This window comes from Protopterus annectens, chromosome 15.part0, assembly GCF_019279795.1.
Source record: "Protopterus annectens isolate FY-2018-M chromosome 15.part0, PAN1.0, whole genome shotgun sequence".
Taxonomy (NCBI): Eukaryota; Metazoa; Chordata; order Ceratodontiformes; family Protopteridae; genus Protopterus; species Protopterus annectens.
In genome coordinates this window covers 124,334,674-124,352,570 of record NC_056749.1, presented here as the reverse complement: position 1 = coordinate 124,352,570, position 17,897 = coordinate 124,334,674, and the positions used below count along the sequence as shown (strand labels likewise).

The following is a 17,897-nucleotide window of genomic DNA, read 5'->3' as shown; positions in this document are numbered from 1 at the left end:
TGGAGGAACAGATTTCCTAGGAGGTCTAATGTGCAGAACTTCTTTAAGGAATAGTTTTACCTCTAGCCTGGATGCTAAAGGTGGAAGCACAGGCAGACAAGCAGAGATTGCAAATACATGTACATTTACAGAAGAGTATGATAATCCAGAATTCAGGAGCTCACACAAGCAGGTAAGGACCAAAGGCACTGGAATCACCCAAGGGTCCTCTCTGTTCTTAAAACACCACCTGAAAAATCTTTTCCACTTTGCATTCAAAGAACGAGCAGAACAAACTGTCTCCCCACTTAAGCCTCATGTTCAATAACAGGCTCACATAAGGCTTTGTGCCCACTGAATGGCGCACAGCAACAGTCATCCCACTCCACAAAGGGGGAGCCAGCACTGATCCCGGGAACTATCGACCTATTAGCCTGATGAGGCTGGTCTGCAAGGCCATGGAATGTATCATGATGGAACTCATAAGCAAAGACATTGGTAACCTCCAAACTCTGGATCCCACCCAGTTCGGGTTTGTGAAAGGCAGATCATGCCTCCTGAACCTGATCGACTTCTTTGAGGTAGTCACCAAAGCCGTGGATGAGGGTAAGGTGGTTCACACAGCCTATCTTGACCTCACCAAGGCTTTCGACACCATCCCCCATTCTGGGATTATAGCTAAACTCACTAAACTAGGTATAAATCCCTACATCACAAGATGGGTTGCTAACTGGCTCACTGACAGAACCCACACTGTAAAAGTTGCAGACTCCAAATCTGACATCAAAGCGGTGACAAGTGGAGTACCACAGGGTTCCATCCTGGGACCTCTCCTGTTTGGTATCTACTTCTCTAAAGTACAGGCTAACACAGAAGGCCTCTGGCTAACGAAGTTCGCAGATGACTACAAACTAGGAGCCATAGTCAAGTCCCCAAATGATGTGGACATCCTACAGAAGGGCCTCACTGAGACAGACGCCTGGTGTCAGAGCCATGGCCTCAATGCCAAAAGGTGCAGTGTCATCCCCTTTGGTAAAAAACTCTGTACCCATGAGCTACCACATAGGCAGCAATTTACTCAACACCGAATGCGTGATAAAAGACCTTGGGACCCAGGTGGACAGTAGTCTCTCCTTTGATAGTCACATCGCCACAGTAATCAGGAAGTCCTTCTACATGGCACACCTCATCATAAAAGAGTTCTCATCCAGGAAAAAAGAGGTCATTGTTCCCCTCTACTCAACACTCAGACCCATTATAGAGTACAAGGCCCCTTTTGGAATGTATCTCACAAGACATCTGCAGCAGCTGGAAAGTCCACAGAAGTACCTCACAAAGAGGATTACTGGCCTCAAACAAATGCCCTACACTGACTGCCTCAAAAAACTCCAGCTTTACTCCGTAGCATATTGCCTACTCCGAGGTGATCTCTGCCTAACATATAAAGCTATGTCAAACCCAGAGCTGTTTGACATGCTACACCTAAAGAAATCCCAATCCCTCCAAGCTACACGCTCTAGGGACCTAAACTTTGTCACCACAATAAATAGGACACGCTGGAGGGATAGATTCCTGTCCCAGAGACTTCCTATACTCTGGAACAAGCTACCCATCTATGTCAAGCAAAGTTCTTCATTAGCACTCTTCAAGAAAAATCTTGATGAGTGGATGGGAAATAGGAAATACACCCCGGGGATCACTTCTGTGTCTCTGCTTGACAGGAGCACAGGAAAATAACTTTCTTGGGTGGCGTAAGCCATGGAATCTTGTTGGCTAGGCTTACGTAGGCCCTTGGGCCGATAGCCTAGTACCTACCTATGAACCTAAATCACAGAGACAGAATTCTCCAAAAAGTACTCTTACTCTAGAGCAATGGCTCTTCTATCTTGCGGCTATGGCAGCAAACGAGACCTGGGTAGTGGGGGATGGTAAGGAGCTTTAGTGGTAGAGGGAAGAGCTTGAGCTTTGGATCTGAAGTCTTGTGTATGCGGCAGTGTCGGGTCCGAGGACTGGATCCTAGACCAATTCGTGAAGAAGAATGAAAAGGACATCAGATACATCTAATAAATTTAAAGTACTGTTGCATAACAACATTATGTAAGATTTCACAGTAGTCAGATTACCAGGTGTACAATTTGAAAACTAAAAAAAAATGCTTAAATCATCTGCATAACCTTTGAAACATGACTTAAATGACTTCTGAAAACCTGTATGAACTACTCTGGCAATCATGTGAAACTGCATGGAAAAAATAGTTTGTTAAGACAGAAAGCTGTCTTTTCAGATAGGAAATTTAATACAATTCAAAATTCAACTATTCTCTTCTTGGAAGAGCAGGTTAAGCAGGTAATAAGTACCTGCCAAATTAATCATTCTCAAAGCATTTAAACTTGTATTAATTTCCAAATGATATTCTAAATACAATTTAAATGAGAACAGAGCAGAATTTACTTAAGGAAGCTGCTTATTGGGCTGACAGCACTGTACAATTATTCATTCAATAATGAATTTTACCTCATCTACTAAACATTACAAAGTACTGAATGTTCAATGCAACGCAAATGCCACAGAGGACACACTGTAATGGACGAGGTGTATTTCATCAAGAAACAAACTTCCTATCGTTTAAAAATACTTAAATTGTTAATTATGTGTTAAGTTACCAGTGTGCTACTGCATTTTAGAACAGTATCACTGAAAATGTAAACAAGTTTCCTGAAATGCACATTTTAAGGCTTAGTTCTAAGCAGGTAAGTTTTGTCACAGTAGCACATCAACTTCTCCTTCATTGTCCTCCTCAGTCACTTTTACTGAAAGTACTTCTTCATTAAGAAATAAGCCACTTAGTCTCTCTTTTCGTGCTTGTCTCTGTTCCTTGAGCTGTCTCTTCCGAAATGCTTTTTGTTGTAATTTCCGCTGTTTTGAACGTTTCTAAGAGTAAACAAAAGGCAACATTAACTTTTCCTTGCAATCTTCTGGTAATGAGGCATACGTTTCTTAATTATCAGTATACCATACACAAAAGAGTGTTTAAAGAGTTGTTTAGTTACGAAAAAATTATAAATTTTCAAGGTCTTAAGGCTATGAGCTGCTAGCAGTGTCCACTTGCCTACTGCATAACTCTGAGCAAGTCATTTAAAAGGCAAAGCCCCTGGGCTGAGTCTAAAGAAGGTCCACGCTGATCAATGCTCAACCCAGGTTTAACAAATACAGAAACAAACAAACAAAACAGAACTGTGAGCTTCACGATTAGTTGTGGTTTGAGAATATCATATGAAAACACCACACTTTGGTACAAGTCCTGTGTGTAAACAGAGAAAGCTAAACAATGTAAAATGTCAAATTAAAACCTAAAATTCCTCTGTTTATGCCCTTCACTGGATGACAACCTCCAGCTGTTAAACATTTAAATAAGGTCACAAGCTTTAAACTGAAACCTGAGGTACTGGTTCTCCTGTCAAACCTACAACGTTGCCTGCTTTTAAAAAAGCTTGAATGCTGCAAATTCACACTATTAATTACCTAAAATGCTTGACTCCCACAAACACATGAAAATTACCTATTCATATAGTATTACTGAAGAAGGTTAATGAATCACTTTATTAAGATAAAGAAAAGCTTATTCTACAATCTTAGAAGGTTGTGTGTAATGGATAGTCATTTTCTTCCATTACTGACGTTTTAGCATTAAGATCCCCAAGATTTATCATAGTACATTTTGTTAACATCTGATACAAATAGAGAAAGTTGTCAATTTAGATATCAACAAGCAGTGCTTTGACAGTATCAAAAACAGACAAATAATACACTTGGCAGTAATTTTCAGAGGGGATGTGCATCTCTCACGTGGAGGACTTGCTCCTACGCCCAAGATCTCTAAACTTCTCAACTTAGATGTTGGACAACCACGGAATAAAAGTTGCTTTTCTCACAAAAATCAACTTTTCCTTTCCCCAAGACAGTGCAACCCTGAGTCAGCATATTTAGAGACTGTGGGTGTAGAGGAAAAGCCCCTAAGCATATGGGTGATTGCAATGAAGTATAGCCCCTTCAGAAAAAAAAACATAAGGTAAATTCATTAAGATCAACACTGTCTTTTGCTATGTGTACTTGATTGAATGTTTCGAAAATGCATCGCAAATGACAGCATAATAAAAATTTTATTTTTGTTACTCCTGTAACAGGTGCCATCCACTCGTAGTACACAACAGGAGGAATTCAAGTACAGAGAAGAAGCTACTTTTAAGTGTGACAACCCTTCAGTGGTGGGAAAGGCTACACACCAGCCTTTAGAGGTAGCTGCAATTCACCCCTCTCTGCCTCCTTACTGCTGCCAATACTTCAGGTAACTGTGGTAGCTGTTGTTTTTATATCCTACTTCAGACAGCTTGAGTACTGCAAACATTGCCACAGCCAGGACTATGTGTACAGAGGGTATACATTGCTTACCTGTATTTTTACTGATGCAATCTCTCCCTGTGTGGACTGCTTTCATGTTTAAACATCTTTGAGCACCCATTGACACATAAGTGCAGATGTACCATTCCCACTCTGCAGACTTTGCCTTATTCACACTGCTGTACCTTTACTTTCAATTTCTACTTTTTAACAGCCACAGCAAAAGTCTGCCTCAAGCTATTTGTTTACAGTTGTTGGGCTGGATGTGCAGAATCAGTGTTTGAGAAGGCCCAGACTGTTTTCCCAACTGGGAGGTGTTTCTTGGTTCATTCCCCTCCTACCACAGTTCCCCTGCCATATCCCACATCCACACATTTACTCCCAGTGCTCTCCTCCCAGTTTTTAATGACAACACAAACCTGCTTAAAGACACAGCTACAACAGTACCATACCTCTCAACTGTTCTGAATTCCTCAGTAAATACTGTTTTTGAGGGCAAAATATTGGGGTGCCACGAATTCCCGAGTGGCCCCTTTATTTCCCAAATTTCCCAGATGTATTTTCAAAAAATTTTTGGGGACGAATTTCCTGCTGTCATCACGTGCAGAGTGTGCGTGTTGACGTCAGCTTTGCAAAGCAGACTGACAGCCTATCGGAATTTGGCTAGGGCTCGAGGGGGTGTGTACTCTCTGTTTATCTTTTCCCCAAAGGTAACGTGATCGTGGTTGCAGCAGTAAGGACTAAGAATTAACTCAACAAATGGAGCAGTGGAGGGGATGACACACTCACATCTCGAGCAGGCCAGGCACTGGCAGCTGTCTTTTGCTTTAAATTAATTAAGCAACTGCCGAGACCCAAGCTATTCGTTACTGCTTAATTTAAGTGCAAAACTTGTGACTGCGTTACTGGAAGGAAAACATACATTCTTGCACATTAACTTAAAAAAAAAAAAGCAGCGTTCTGTATGACAAAGTGTAAGTGAGGGATGTGCACCAATTGCAACTAACTCCAGCACTACCTGCAGTTGTCTTGGGTCTCCCAAACTGAAGTGAGCTCAAACGAGCTACAGAGCTACAGGTGGCAGCCCTTGCACTTCAATCAGGGTGACTGTAGCATAGAATGGGAAATGAGTGAAAGTGTCTGATTTGAGGTTTATCCCATTTTTCAAGAACATGCAATGGGCAATGAAAAAGATGATGAGGAAAAGACAGAGGTCACTGAACAGCTGGCTAACCTGGTCCAAGCATTATGGACCTTGGACTATACACCACAGCAGAGCAGAGAGTTTAGGTTAGGGTTACTGAACTCAAATAGAGATCCTGGGGAAACCATGCTGATACCGATAACAGTACCAGAGCAAAGCAAATTTGTTTTTTGTGAGTTCCATTGATTTCATCTTGACTTCTCTATTTCAGCTTTCAAGTATGAGATTAGTGAGTTGGAGCTCCGGTAATTTTTCATGTTGTAAAACTTTAAAAATGAATATATGCTGGTGTTGATTATATAGGTGTTTTGCGTGAAGAGCTGTACAATGCATAATGTGTAGGTTTTCAATTGTTGGCATAGTTGCATCACTGATTCCCTTTATGTATTTTGTATTTGTATACTGACTGCATCTACTGCCTTTTTTTTTTTCTTTTTAATACACTCGCACTGTATTATAATAGTTTCGGCAACACTGCAATGCCAACTGTCTGCGTTTTGCTTACATGGTGATTCCTATGCTCTTTTATGTTAGTGTTAGTACTGCACCTTTTTGTACTATGCTAATGCATTCTTGATTTTGCTGTGTGCTTCTTGCCTTCTGTAGAACAGAGCGTGTGTGCTGTATCTTTAAGAAGTGTTTCAAGGACTGAACGTGCATATAAACAGCAAGCACGTGTTAGCTTCACTGCCATTTTGGCAGTGCAGCCACAGAGTGAGCATGTAGGAGTGTAAAGGCTAGTTTTGTTTATAAGTTTATCTAAGTTAAAGTTATTAAGCCTCAATCCTGATGTGTTTGTATATAATAAAGCTACCTGAACAGAACCCACAAAGACTCCTCTATAATTTGGTCATTTCTCTTTTCCTCTGGAATATGCCTTTAATTAAGAAAGATATACATAGAATGCAGTTTTATACACTGCTTTGTTTGACATGCTATCTAATTTATTCTAAAACATAAATTCATAATGTTTATAATTATTACTGCTGATAATTTGTTACGTTTTTTTTTCTCCCATGTTTCTTCCCTGGTCATTGCCTGATTGTGCCATTCTTGTTTTCCAATTTGCTACAGAAACTTTGAAAAAGTATGCCGTGCAGCCACATCTCTACCGTAACTATGTAACCAGATCAGGACTGTGTTTACTAAACACAGAAAGAGTAAAACAAGAAGTTATGTCCTCACCATAACGTTCGATGTATGTAGTCCATCTCACCTTACATTCTTACCTGTGGGTTCAGAGCTGAATATCGGCTCTGACTCGGCCAAACTTTTCTAGCTCAAAGTCTTCTATTGGCTGAGCTAAGAAGGTATCCCATGCTGCACTGCCCCATATCCCCAGATCTAGTTTGCTGCAAACACCACACTCATACCCCATGCATAACAACATCCAAGTAAAGAAGAATAAACTGAAGGTGAAGGGAGCTCTAAAACCAGACCCAACCTCCAGATCCTCCAGGATGGAGGAAGGTGGGAGGGTAAGTAAGAATGGGAGGCGAGATGGACTACATACATCGAACGTTATGGTGACTATTTAACTTCTTGATGTTATGTAGTCCAATCTCGCCTACATTCTTACCCGTGGGACAGCATCCCCAGCACCTACATCTTGGGAGGCTCAGAGGAAGATACTCCTGAGTACTGTGGAACCAAAGGAAGACCTGTCCCTAGATACCACGTCCAGCTTGTAATCAGTAACAAAGGTGTGAGGAGATGCCCAGGTAGCTGCAACACAAATATCATTCCATAGACCATCTGGCCTGATAGGCTGTAGATGTAGATACAGCCCGAGTAGAGTGAGCCTTGACTGGAAACGATAGGTCTTTACCCCCCCTCCCCCCGAGGAATAAGTGAGAGAGATGCAATCTGATATCCATCTGGATAGGGTGATTTTGGAGACAGGGGACCCAATTCTGTTTTCCGAAAAGGAGACAAACAGCTGATCAGATTTTCGGAGATCTTTGGTTCTGTGCAGATAGAAACATAACTGCCTGTGTACATTCAACTGATGAAATTTAAATTCTGCCTTGTTTGAAAAATGGGAAAAACAAACACTGGCAACTCAATAGACTGATTAAGATTAGATATGGACGCCGCTTTAGGAAGAAAGGAAGGGTTTGGTCCAAGAGAAACCCTGTCCTTATGAAAGATCAAGTATGGAGGTTTGATAGAAAGAGCTTGGATTTCTGAAATGCGTCTGGCTGATGTGATGGCTATTAAAAAGGCAGTTTTCCAGGTCAAGAATTTTAAGTCACAGGTAGCTGCAGGCTCAAAAGGTGGTGAAGTAAGGGCTTGCAGAACAAAATTCAGATCACAGGGCATGATCGGTTCTGAGACAGGAGGACGGAGTAACAGAGTGCCCTTCAGGAAAGCCTTAGAGAGTCTGTGAGCAATCGGACTAGGCTCATTAGCAACATGAAAATTAGAAATTGCTGCCAACTGAACTTTAATGGTAGCGGACGCTGAGCCCTGCTGGAAAAGCATAGACAAAAACTCCAAGACGGAAGCAATTGGAGCTGTGTAAGGGTCAATTCCATGGGTATGAGCCCAAATAGAAAACCTCTTCCATTTGCTAGAATAAATCTTCCTAGTAGAGGGCTTATGACAGGAAGATAAAATATGAACTACCTCAGGTGAAAAATGGTGAAGCCTAACTAACGACGGAAGTGGAGTAGCCAGCCTATCAACCTGAGAGTCCACAGAGAGGGGTGGAACTGTCCCATGTGTGTCAGTAAATCTGGTTGCGAGTCCAGAGTCCAAGGTGTGTCCACAATGTAGGGATGGAGAAAGGGGAACCAGACCTGATGAGGCCAGTGTGGAGCAATTAGAATCATTCTGCTTCCCAAGGATTTTGCTTTCTGAATCACTTTTGATAGCAAGGGAAACGGAGGGAAAGCATAAAGCAGACCGGAGGGCCAATCATGGACTAGAGAGTCCCTGGGTGACTCCACCTGTCGGGGGAACAGCGTGAAGTAGCTGCTACATTTGGCATTGAGGGGGCTGGCAAAAAGGTCGCAGGAAGGCTGACCCCATCTGCTGAAGATTCGTTCTGCAACTAGACGATTCAGGGACCACTCGTAAGGCATCAGAATAGCTCTGCTTAGCCTCTCTGCTATCACGTTGGACTTCCCCGGAATGTGCGTTGCCACCAGAAACCGTTGGGAAGCTACTGCCCACTACTACACTCGCATGGTGATCTGGTTCCTCCCTGCTTGTTCAGATACCACACCACTGACATATTGTCCGAGTGCATTGTGATTGTCCCGAGAGGTAGAAAGCTCTGAAGTGCCTGCAACGCAAGTAGCACCGCTCTCATCTCTAGGATGTTGATATGCAGATGTATCTCGTGATCTTGCCACGTGCCTTGGACTGTCCTGCCGAGATAATGCCCCCCCCCCCATCTGGGAGGCATCCGTGGTCACTGTGGCAACTGGAGGTGGTGGAACGAAAGGGTTTCCCCTGTCCAGATTGTTGGTGCAAAGCCACCAACGGAGATCCTGTTTGCATCTGTCTGTGAGCAAACTAGGGTGGGAAAGTGGAAGTCTCTGGAGAGACCACTGAGCAAAGAGGTACCATTGAAGGAGTCTCATGTGCAATCTCACTAGAGGGACTAACATAATTGTTGCTGCCATAGTCCCAGGAGTTGGAGAACCCATCTTGCCTTCGCTTTCCTCAGGGGTAGCAGGGCGTGCACCTGTTGCTGTAAGACACTGATTATTTCCTGCGGTAGAAAGGCTCGCATTTGAATGGTGTCTAGTTCTGCACTTATAAAAATGACACGCTGTGGGGGCAGATTTTTCCCAGTTCAGTGTTATGTCCAACTGTTGACAGACAGTGATGGTAGCGTCCCTGGTTTGGTTTAGTAGATGCCTGGTGGGAGCGGTGAGGAGGCATTCGTCCAGATACGGAAACACTTGGAATCCTTGACGTCTCAAGTGAGCTGTCACCACTGCCATACACTTGGTGAACACCCTGGGGGCTGTGGTGAGACCAAAGGGCAGGGCTCGAAACTGAAAATGACTGGCTCCCAACCGGAAGCGTAGGTGACTCCTGGATGCCCTGTCCATTTTGATATGGTAGTAAGCATCCTTGAGGTCGATGGAGCACATCCATACTTTTTTTCCCAACAATGGGAGAATTGACTGTAGTGTAACCATATGGAACTTGGACTTTTGTACTTAGTTGTTCAGTTGGCTGAGATCTAATATGGGTCTCGGGTCCCCTGTTCTTTTTGGCACCAAAAAGAATCTCGAGTAAGTCCCTAATCCGATCTGGTCTAAGGGGACATGCTGGATGACTCAGTTTCTTAGCAGCTTTGAAACCTCTGAAGCTGCATAATCCCTTTGACTGGGTGGAACGTCTGGGATTTTTCTGACTGGAGAAAGGGGTCTGACGAAAAGGGGATGACATAACCTCCGGAAATTATTCGTAATACCCATCGGTCCTGGGTGATGCTTTGCCAGGCTTTCGGGTATAACGATATTCGACTTCCGACTGGCTCCGGCAAAGTACAATCGGGTATCCCACCAGGAACGATGGTAGGGAGAGCCATGAAAGGAATCGCAGTCTGCCGAACTGCGGGCCCCCCCCCTCTGCTTCTAGGTCAGCGTCTCCCTGAATAACCTCCCCCTCCTCTGCCTCTGGAGGGGGGCTCACCTTGTGTACCGGGAAAAAACCTCTGTGATTTTTTGAACCACATCTTCCCACCCCCTCTGGGCCTCGGGGTAAGGCCTAGAGGGAAGGAAAAATGGACCCCTACAGTAGACAGAGTCTTTCCCTCTTGCTCGCACCTGTTGAGGGTGTCTTTCACTTTGGTTCCGAACCAAGAACCACCATCAAGGGGGGTGTCAGTGAAAGAAGACTTGAAGGCCTCCGCGAAATGACAAAGGTGCATCCAGGCTTGCCTCCTAAGGGCGACTCCTGAGTTTGCTGCCTTACTCACTCCCTTGGCTGCATATGAAATGAGCCGCATGGAGGAGTTAACTATGGAATTGAGGGTAGACACCTGGACATTAACCATCTGGGCCACCGCCTCAGGAACGTTACCCGCGAGAGTATCTCCTAACTCCTTGAGGAGATCTCTCTGGAGCAGAGTAAAATGGGACAGGTAGTTCAGAAACCATAAGGTAAAGGTTGCTGATGAGAGGGTATGCTTCCCGTACCGTTCCATGGTCCTAGACTCCTTGTTATGAGGATGGACGGAGGAAGAAGTCTCGGTTAATTCCTTCCGAGTGGCCGCCGCCACCACCATGGCATCCACACGGACTCCTTTGGACAAAAACTCCTTACCCAGGGGAGCAAACAGAAACTTATTGGGTCCCCTGGGTACGGATTCCACAGAATCAGGGTTCTCCCACACCCTCTGACAAATTAAATCCAGGAGCTCGTCGAAGGGTGGGGACACCCAGGAGGCGGAGGGCTGAGCACCAAAGGCCTTCAGGAAGACTGACTCCTCCTCGAAGGGGGCTTTGGATGGCCAGTCACCTCTTTGTTTCAATATCTCCAGGATGTCAAAGAAAGAAACATTGTCAGAGGATGACTTGGGGGACCCCTCTGATTCCTTGAGGTCAATATCTGAGGTGAGAGACTCATCCTGGGAATCTATGTGCTTCCTCTTGCACGTTTTCTTTCTAGTGGGCTCCTCAGGCAAGAGCTCTGAGGGGCCCTCAGAAACTTGGGGACCAATCGTGGGGGTAACCCTAGGCCTTGGGGCTCCGCTGTCTACAAATAGGAGGCAATCAGAGGCTCTCACCGGAGTGGTAGGGGACAGAATGACAGACCCGCATGATGTGGCTGAAGACCTGGCCAGCGCACTCCACATGGCCTCAAAGGCTGCCCCCCCCCCCCCCGAGTGAGCGGACCTGCCAGCGTCCGAGATCATGACAGGAGTCAGGGTTCCACGAGCCAAGGCACCGAGCGGGAACTAGGAATTGAAAGGTGTCCCGAGGTGTCCCCCTCGGGCCCGACTGAAGAATCCCAAGTCCCGAACCCCTTGGATGGTGCTGACGGGGTCGGAGCTGATGTCGGCACCGATGAGCCAGGAGGGGCCATCAGAACTGACCTAGGAACATCACATATAGTGGAGCATTCTGGCTCTGAAGACAGATGCGCTCGGAGGAGGAATAATCGAAGAAGGTGTCGGGACGGGCTCCGGAGCTGACTGGGATGGAGGGGAGAACAATTTAGCCAACACCGGTGACTGAAGGAGCCTATGCACCACCCTATCAACATCTACATCTAAAAGTGTCCTGGAGGATTTGGTAGACAGGGAGGGAGATCTGGATCTCCTCTCAGGTGACACTGGTCTAGTACTGGGTGATCGGCTCCGAAGAGGTTCCAATATAATTGGAGCTGACGCCGGTTCCATCAACACTGACTCTTCCTGCAGCCCCGAGGACAGTGGAGCCGAGGAGGTCGAAGCTAGTTTCATTACTTTCTCTGGTGGCTCCGAGGAGACTAACTGAGCCGGAGATCTCTTTTTAGATTTTGTGGATTTAGATTTTGAACTGGAAGCAGGATCCATGGCCTCTTCGAATGAGGGTTTCAAGAGTCCCTTCAGGATTAACTTATTCTTTCTTTCTTGGAGCACCCTGGGACTAAAAGCATAGCAGAAGCTACAGGACTCCTGCAGGTGGATTGCTCTCAAACAATAAACGCATATTGAATGTCCATCGGTGATGGACATCTTGTAACCACACAGAGCACTTTTTAAAACCCGAAGGTTTGTGCTCCTTGGAATCTTTGGACATCTTGAAAATAAAAAATAACGAGCAAGTCACTGCCTGACTGGAAAGCAACTACAGGAACACAAAAACACCACTAAGCGCGGGAACAACTTTTTTTAACAAACAGCAGCACACACAATCCTCAAAAGGAACACACACTAAGACGACTTGGGCTAAAACCTATAACTAAAATGGTTTTAGCCCAAACTCACAGACAGAACAAGGAAGACAGACACTAAAACCTCTAATTCAAATGGTTTTATACAGGAAAAACTAACACAGGGACGAGAAAGGGGACGGACTAGGTCCTCTAAATGAAACGGGCCTAGCCCGTTGGAACAGCTAGTGGGATACCACAAAAATAATCACACTACAAATTATCCCCCAAAAAACACCAAATAGAAATAGCTATTAAAATAGCTTTTGTTTGTAACAAATTCTCTCAAGAAGAAGAAGAAAAAGGTACTTAGCCACAGCCAAGAGCGAGACCACGTCCGAGCTACATGAGCGGCAAACGAGATCTAGGGATATGAAGCAATGCAGCATTGGATACCTTCTTAGCCCAGCCAATAGAAGACTTTGAGCTAGAAAAGTTTGGCCGAGTCGGAGCCGATATTCGGCTCCGAACCCACAGGTAAGAATGTAGGCGAGATTGGACTACATAACATCATACTTTTACTCAGGCAGACAAACAGCAGATGCACACTGTTACAACAAACTTAGCAACTGGCCACCACAGTAATTTAGCTTTTACTCTGTTTCCAAGGCGGATCGTAGAACATAGCAGTGCAGGGACCCTTTAAGAACCAGAGAGCAAATGTGAAAGATTTGTTTTGTGTTGTCTTGCTGGGAACTAGATTTTTGCCATCAATCTCCTTCAGAATCACAGATGAGCAGCCGGGAATTGCAAAGCAAAGCCAGGCAGATCACAAACTAATATGGGCAGATTTTAAATATTGCTCCTCTAAAGAATAACAGGTTTTGCATTATTATGTATTTCCTGAGGGATATGAAGTCTGAAATACAAATGGCTGCCATTATTTATTATTATTTAGTGACTTCAGTCTTCTTGTTGGTAGCCCACAATTCCAATGCAGTGGGTAGGGGTTAGTTACATGACTATGTATGGAAAGTTTATATTAATCAGTGTCCAGATTTTTGGCAAGTTGCACCTACTTTTCATGAGCCTTTGTCCAGATTTTTGACGTTTCCAGGTTGAGGGGTATGTACAATACATTTTCCACACATTCACCGACCCCAGATCATCCATCACAATAGTAATACTATTCTCTTCCTCACTCAGTGTCTACTCTGTTAATACAGCATTCCCCACAGCACTTTCTGAAACTGTCTATCCTACGAAGTCACTCTGACACTCCAGTAAATATCCATCCTTCCTTCCCTTTTCACTACTGCAGTTCAGTCCTTTCTGATCTACAAACTCACCTCTTCCTTTAAATGAGCTGACAGATGGGTTGGTAAACAACTTTGTTTTTTTTTGTTTTTTTTTTTTTTTAACTCCTGACTTTAAACCACTCCTTCCTCTTTTTTTTACCTTACAACCTTGCTCCTATTCATTCTCGGCACTGCATATTCTTTTCTTTGATTTTCAGCTCTATCTAACTCTTAAATAACTCTCTTGCATTCTTCACCTGCATCATCTCACTTCTTACAACACACACACACAACTCCTCTTAACTTTCCTTATCTCTCTGGTTTTTACAGATCTAACTTCATTGCCTCTCCAGCTCATAACAAATTTATAACTTCATTGTATCCCCATCTATGCTCTTCAGTACCTTAACTACTCTACCTCTAGTTTCTCTCCTCACAGACTATCAAATTACACCCCAAATTTCCACACCTACCGTAAGCCTCCATTTAAACCACTCTCCAAAATTCACCAGAAACTGCTCCACACCTATGTAGCAGCTCACCTACATTTTACTTCAAATACTATTTTTTTTACTTACCACCCCAGAACAAAGCAAAATAAAATAAAAATTTTCATTATAAAACCATCTCACTTCCTCCCACATTCTTCAAGAATTAAACCATATGGTGAAAAACACCCCAACTCAAAACCTCCTTCAATCTTTACCACTCTCATCAAGCACATCCCCTCTGGTCACCTCAAATAACTCCTAACAACTATACTTTACCTCAATAACTTAACAGTGGATATAAAAAGTGTACACACCCCTATTAAAATGCCAGATTTTTGTGATATAAATAAATGAGATCACAATAAATCATTTCAAAACTTTTCCAACCTTCAATGTGACCTATAACCTGTACAATTCAACTGAAAAACAAACAAATCTGTTAAGGAAAAAATATAAAAAAATAAATAACATACAAAAAGCTGGTTGCATAAGCGTGCACACCCTTAAACTAATACTTTGTCGAAGCACTTTTTGCTTTAATTACAGCATTCAGTCTTCTTGGGTACACACCTACCATCAATTAGAGAGACTCTGACTAACCTCAAATAAAGTTCAGCTGTCCTAGTAAGATTTCCCTGACACTGACTCAGTTGCCTGCTACAGCAAAAGCCATGGTTCGCAGAGAGCTTACAAAGCATCAAAGGGATCTCATTGTTGAAAGGTATCAGTTAGGAGAAGGGTACAAAAAAATTTCCACAGGATTGGCTATACCATAGAACACAGTAAAGATAGTCATCAAAAAGTGTGGAAAATATGGGACAACAGTGGCGTTGGAAAGAACATATGTCCCTCCAAAACTGATCTGGTCAAGGTGGGTGCCAAGAGACCTACAGCAACACTAAAGGAGCTGCAGGAATTTCTGGCAAATACTGGTTGTGTACTACATGTGACAACAATCTCCCATATTCACCATATGTCTGGACTATGGGGTAGGGCTGCAAGATGGAAGCCTTTGCTTACACAGAAAAACATCCAGGCCAGCTACAATTTGCAAAACTATACAAGTCTCAGAAAAGCTTGGGGGAAAATGTGTTATGGTCTGATGAGACCAAAGTTGAACTTTTTGGCCACAATTCCAAAAGGTACGTTTGGCTCAAAAACAACACTTCGCATCACCAGGACAACATCCTCCCCACAGTGAAGCATGGTGGTAGCAGTATCATGCTTTGGGATTATTTTTCTTCAGCTGGAACTGGGGCTTTGGTCAAGGTGGAGGGAATTATGAACAGTTCCAAACACCAGTCACTTTTGTCCCAAAACCTTCAGGCATCTGCTAGAAAGCTGAAGATGAAGAGGAATTTCGCCTTTCAACACGACAATGACCCCAAGTATACTTCCAAATCAATAAAAGAATGGCTTCACCAGAAGAAAATTAAAGTTTTGGAATGGCCCAGCCAGAGCCCAGACCTAAATCTAATAGAAAATCTGTGTGGTGACCTGAAGAGGGCTGTGCACAAGAGATGTCGCAATCTGACAGATATGAAGCACTTTTGCAAGGAAGAGTGGACAAATACTGCTAAGTCAAGATGTGCCATGCTGATAGACTCCTACCCAAGAAGACTGAATGATGTAATTAAATAAAAAGGTGCTTCAACAAAAAGTATTAGTTTAAGGGTGTGTGCACATTTATGAAACCAGCTTATTGTACACGTTTTATTTTTATTATTTTTCTCCTAACAGATGTTTGTTTTTCAATTGAATTGTACAGGTTATAGGTCACATTAAAGGTGGGAAAAGTTTTGAAATGATTTATTGTGGTCTCAATTTTACATCACACAAAACTTGCATTTTAACAGGGGTGTGTACATTTTTTATATCCATTGTACATAGCATTTGTAATTAAATCACTGAACTGCATATGCCTGGATCTCTCTCTCATTATGTACCAGATATCACTGCCTGTACTAAGATGGCTAAAATCTCATATGAGAGACTAAAGGGCTACTGTAGACTCACCCATGACACAAACATGTTACATGAGGGTCTAATACAGACAAATAAGTGGCACCAAAGTCATGGATTACAACTCAATGTTAAAAAAGTACAGTTGTGTACTCTTACCATAAATGTAGATGTTAGAGTGTATTCACTGTTGCAGTCATCACATTTGGGTTATCTGCTTGCAGTAGCCCTCAGTCGGCCTGATTATCAAAATCTTGGGTCCTGCGCCGGTTGCCGTCTCATCTTCTGTGACGTCAGGTAGTTAGGGGTAAAAAGCATGCAGCCGACGCCATTACATCAGTCTTTCTTGCCATGCGGTGCATGAAGCAGAAGCAGTTCGCAAGTGCTGGTCGGCAGACTCCTGAAATTTTCATTTTTGTGTTTCAAAACCGAAGTCTTCAACTAAAGCTAAGTACCCCGTTGGGGAAACGTTTTCTTGCTCTAAACCGATGTCAGTAAAAGTCAATAATTGTATTTCTTGTGGTAAGAAAATACCTCAAAGATTTTCATTCGTACTGTATTTCTTGCCTAGGCCCTGACCACAACGTACCTTGCTGTCGGTTTTGTACCTTATTTAAACCACAAACTATTTGTCGTCGGTATATTTTCGCTTCTAAATATTTTGGTACTCAGTTCAATTATCCAGATAAGTTTTTGGTAAGCCACCCGACTACCGACATTCCGAAAAAACACAAAGATAAAGACTGAGACAGGCCGCCTAGGTTCAAAGCTGCCGACAACGCTCTCCTAAGCTAGTCACCATTTCGCCAGTACTAAGTGAGGCGCTTTCCCAGCCCCTGATACCCGCTACTTCACACTAAAAACTAAGACCATTGCATTACAGTGTCTTCTACGAAAACTGCCACTCAGGCTAATTACTCCATTGATAAGAAACCATTAACAGCTTACCTGACAGTCAAGGATTTGGTAACATATGTAGACACCAATCTGGCCTTTGACCAACATATGGCCAAGGTAGTAAGAAAATCATTCTATTTCACCCTTCTTATATGTAAGGGTATGGTATCCAGGTCCAAGAAAGTCCCAGCGCTACATTATTCAGCCCTATCAGTCCCATCGAGTATAATGCCCTCTTCGGCGTGAACCTGACCAGACATATGCAACAGCTGGGAAGCTCACAAAGGTTTGGAGAGTGCAGGAAGTAAACAGACTGTCCTGTACTGATTTGTCTTAAAGACCCATCTCTAAACTCTCTTACAGGTTACTGACACACCTGACATACAAGGCATCCTAAGAACTAACCTTGCTGGTGATAATGGGAGATGCAGTACTTGAATGGCTGTGAGGCAAAGTGACTAAACTTAGGACTGGGGAAGAAATACTATCTACTGGTTGGTACCTATGTGGCATCCTATAAACTCTATACTCTCAGATGGAGTCAGGTGACATTTTAGTATATTCACAGTTATACTACAGTCAAGTAACAACTACAGCACTTAGTCCAGATGATGCAGTAGTAGATACTCTGAGGTAGCAGTTAGGAGCTAATCATCAAGGTATGGGAAGACTTGGATCCCAGGCAAATGTAGATGCATTGCTACCACTGTCATGATCATGGGGAGCACCATAGAGGCTGCTGGTGAGACTGAAAGACAGTGGTCTAAATTGGCAGTGACTGGCTACAAGCTGGAAATGGAGAAACCTCTTGAACTGCTTTGCTATCTTGATATGATGGTAGACACC

General features: G+C 43.5%; 1 protein-coding gene across 5 annotated transcripts in view; it reads right to left on the bottom strand.

The window, feature by feature from the left end:
* Nucleotides 1-2,252: 2,252 nt before the first annotated feature.
* FAM199X (family with sequence similarity 199, X-linked) overlaps nt 2,253-17,897 on the bottom strand; it is a 605,277-nt gene continuing 589,632 nt past the window's right edge. For all 5 annotated transcript variants that reach the window (XM_044057577.1, XM_044057576.1, XM_044057575.1 and 2 more), the window contains one exon: nt 2,253-2,910. In XM_044057577.1, the coding sequence (XP_043913512.1) occupies nt 2,740-2,910 (171 nt within the window). In that variant the 3' untranslated portion in view covers nt 2,253-2,739. The remainder of the gene's footprint in view (nt 2,911-17,897) is intronic.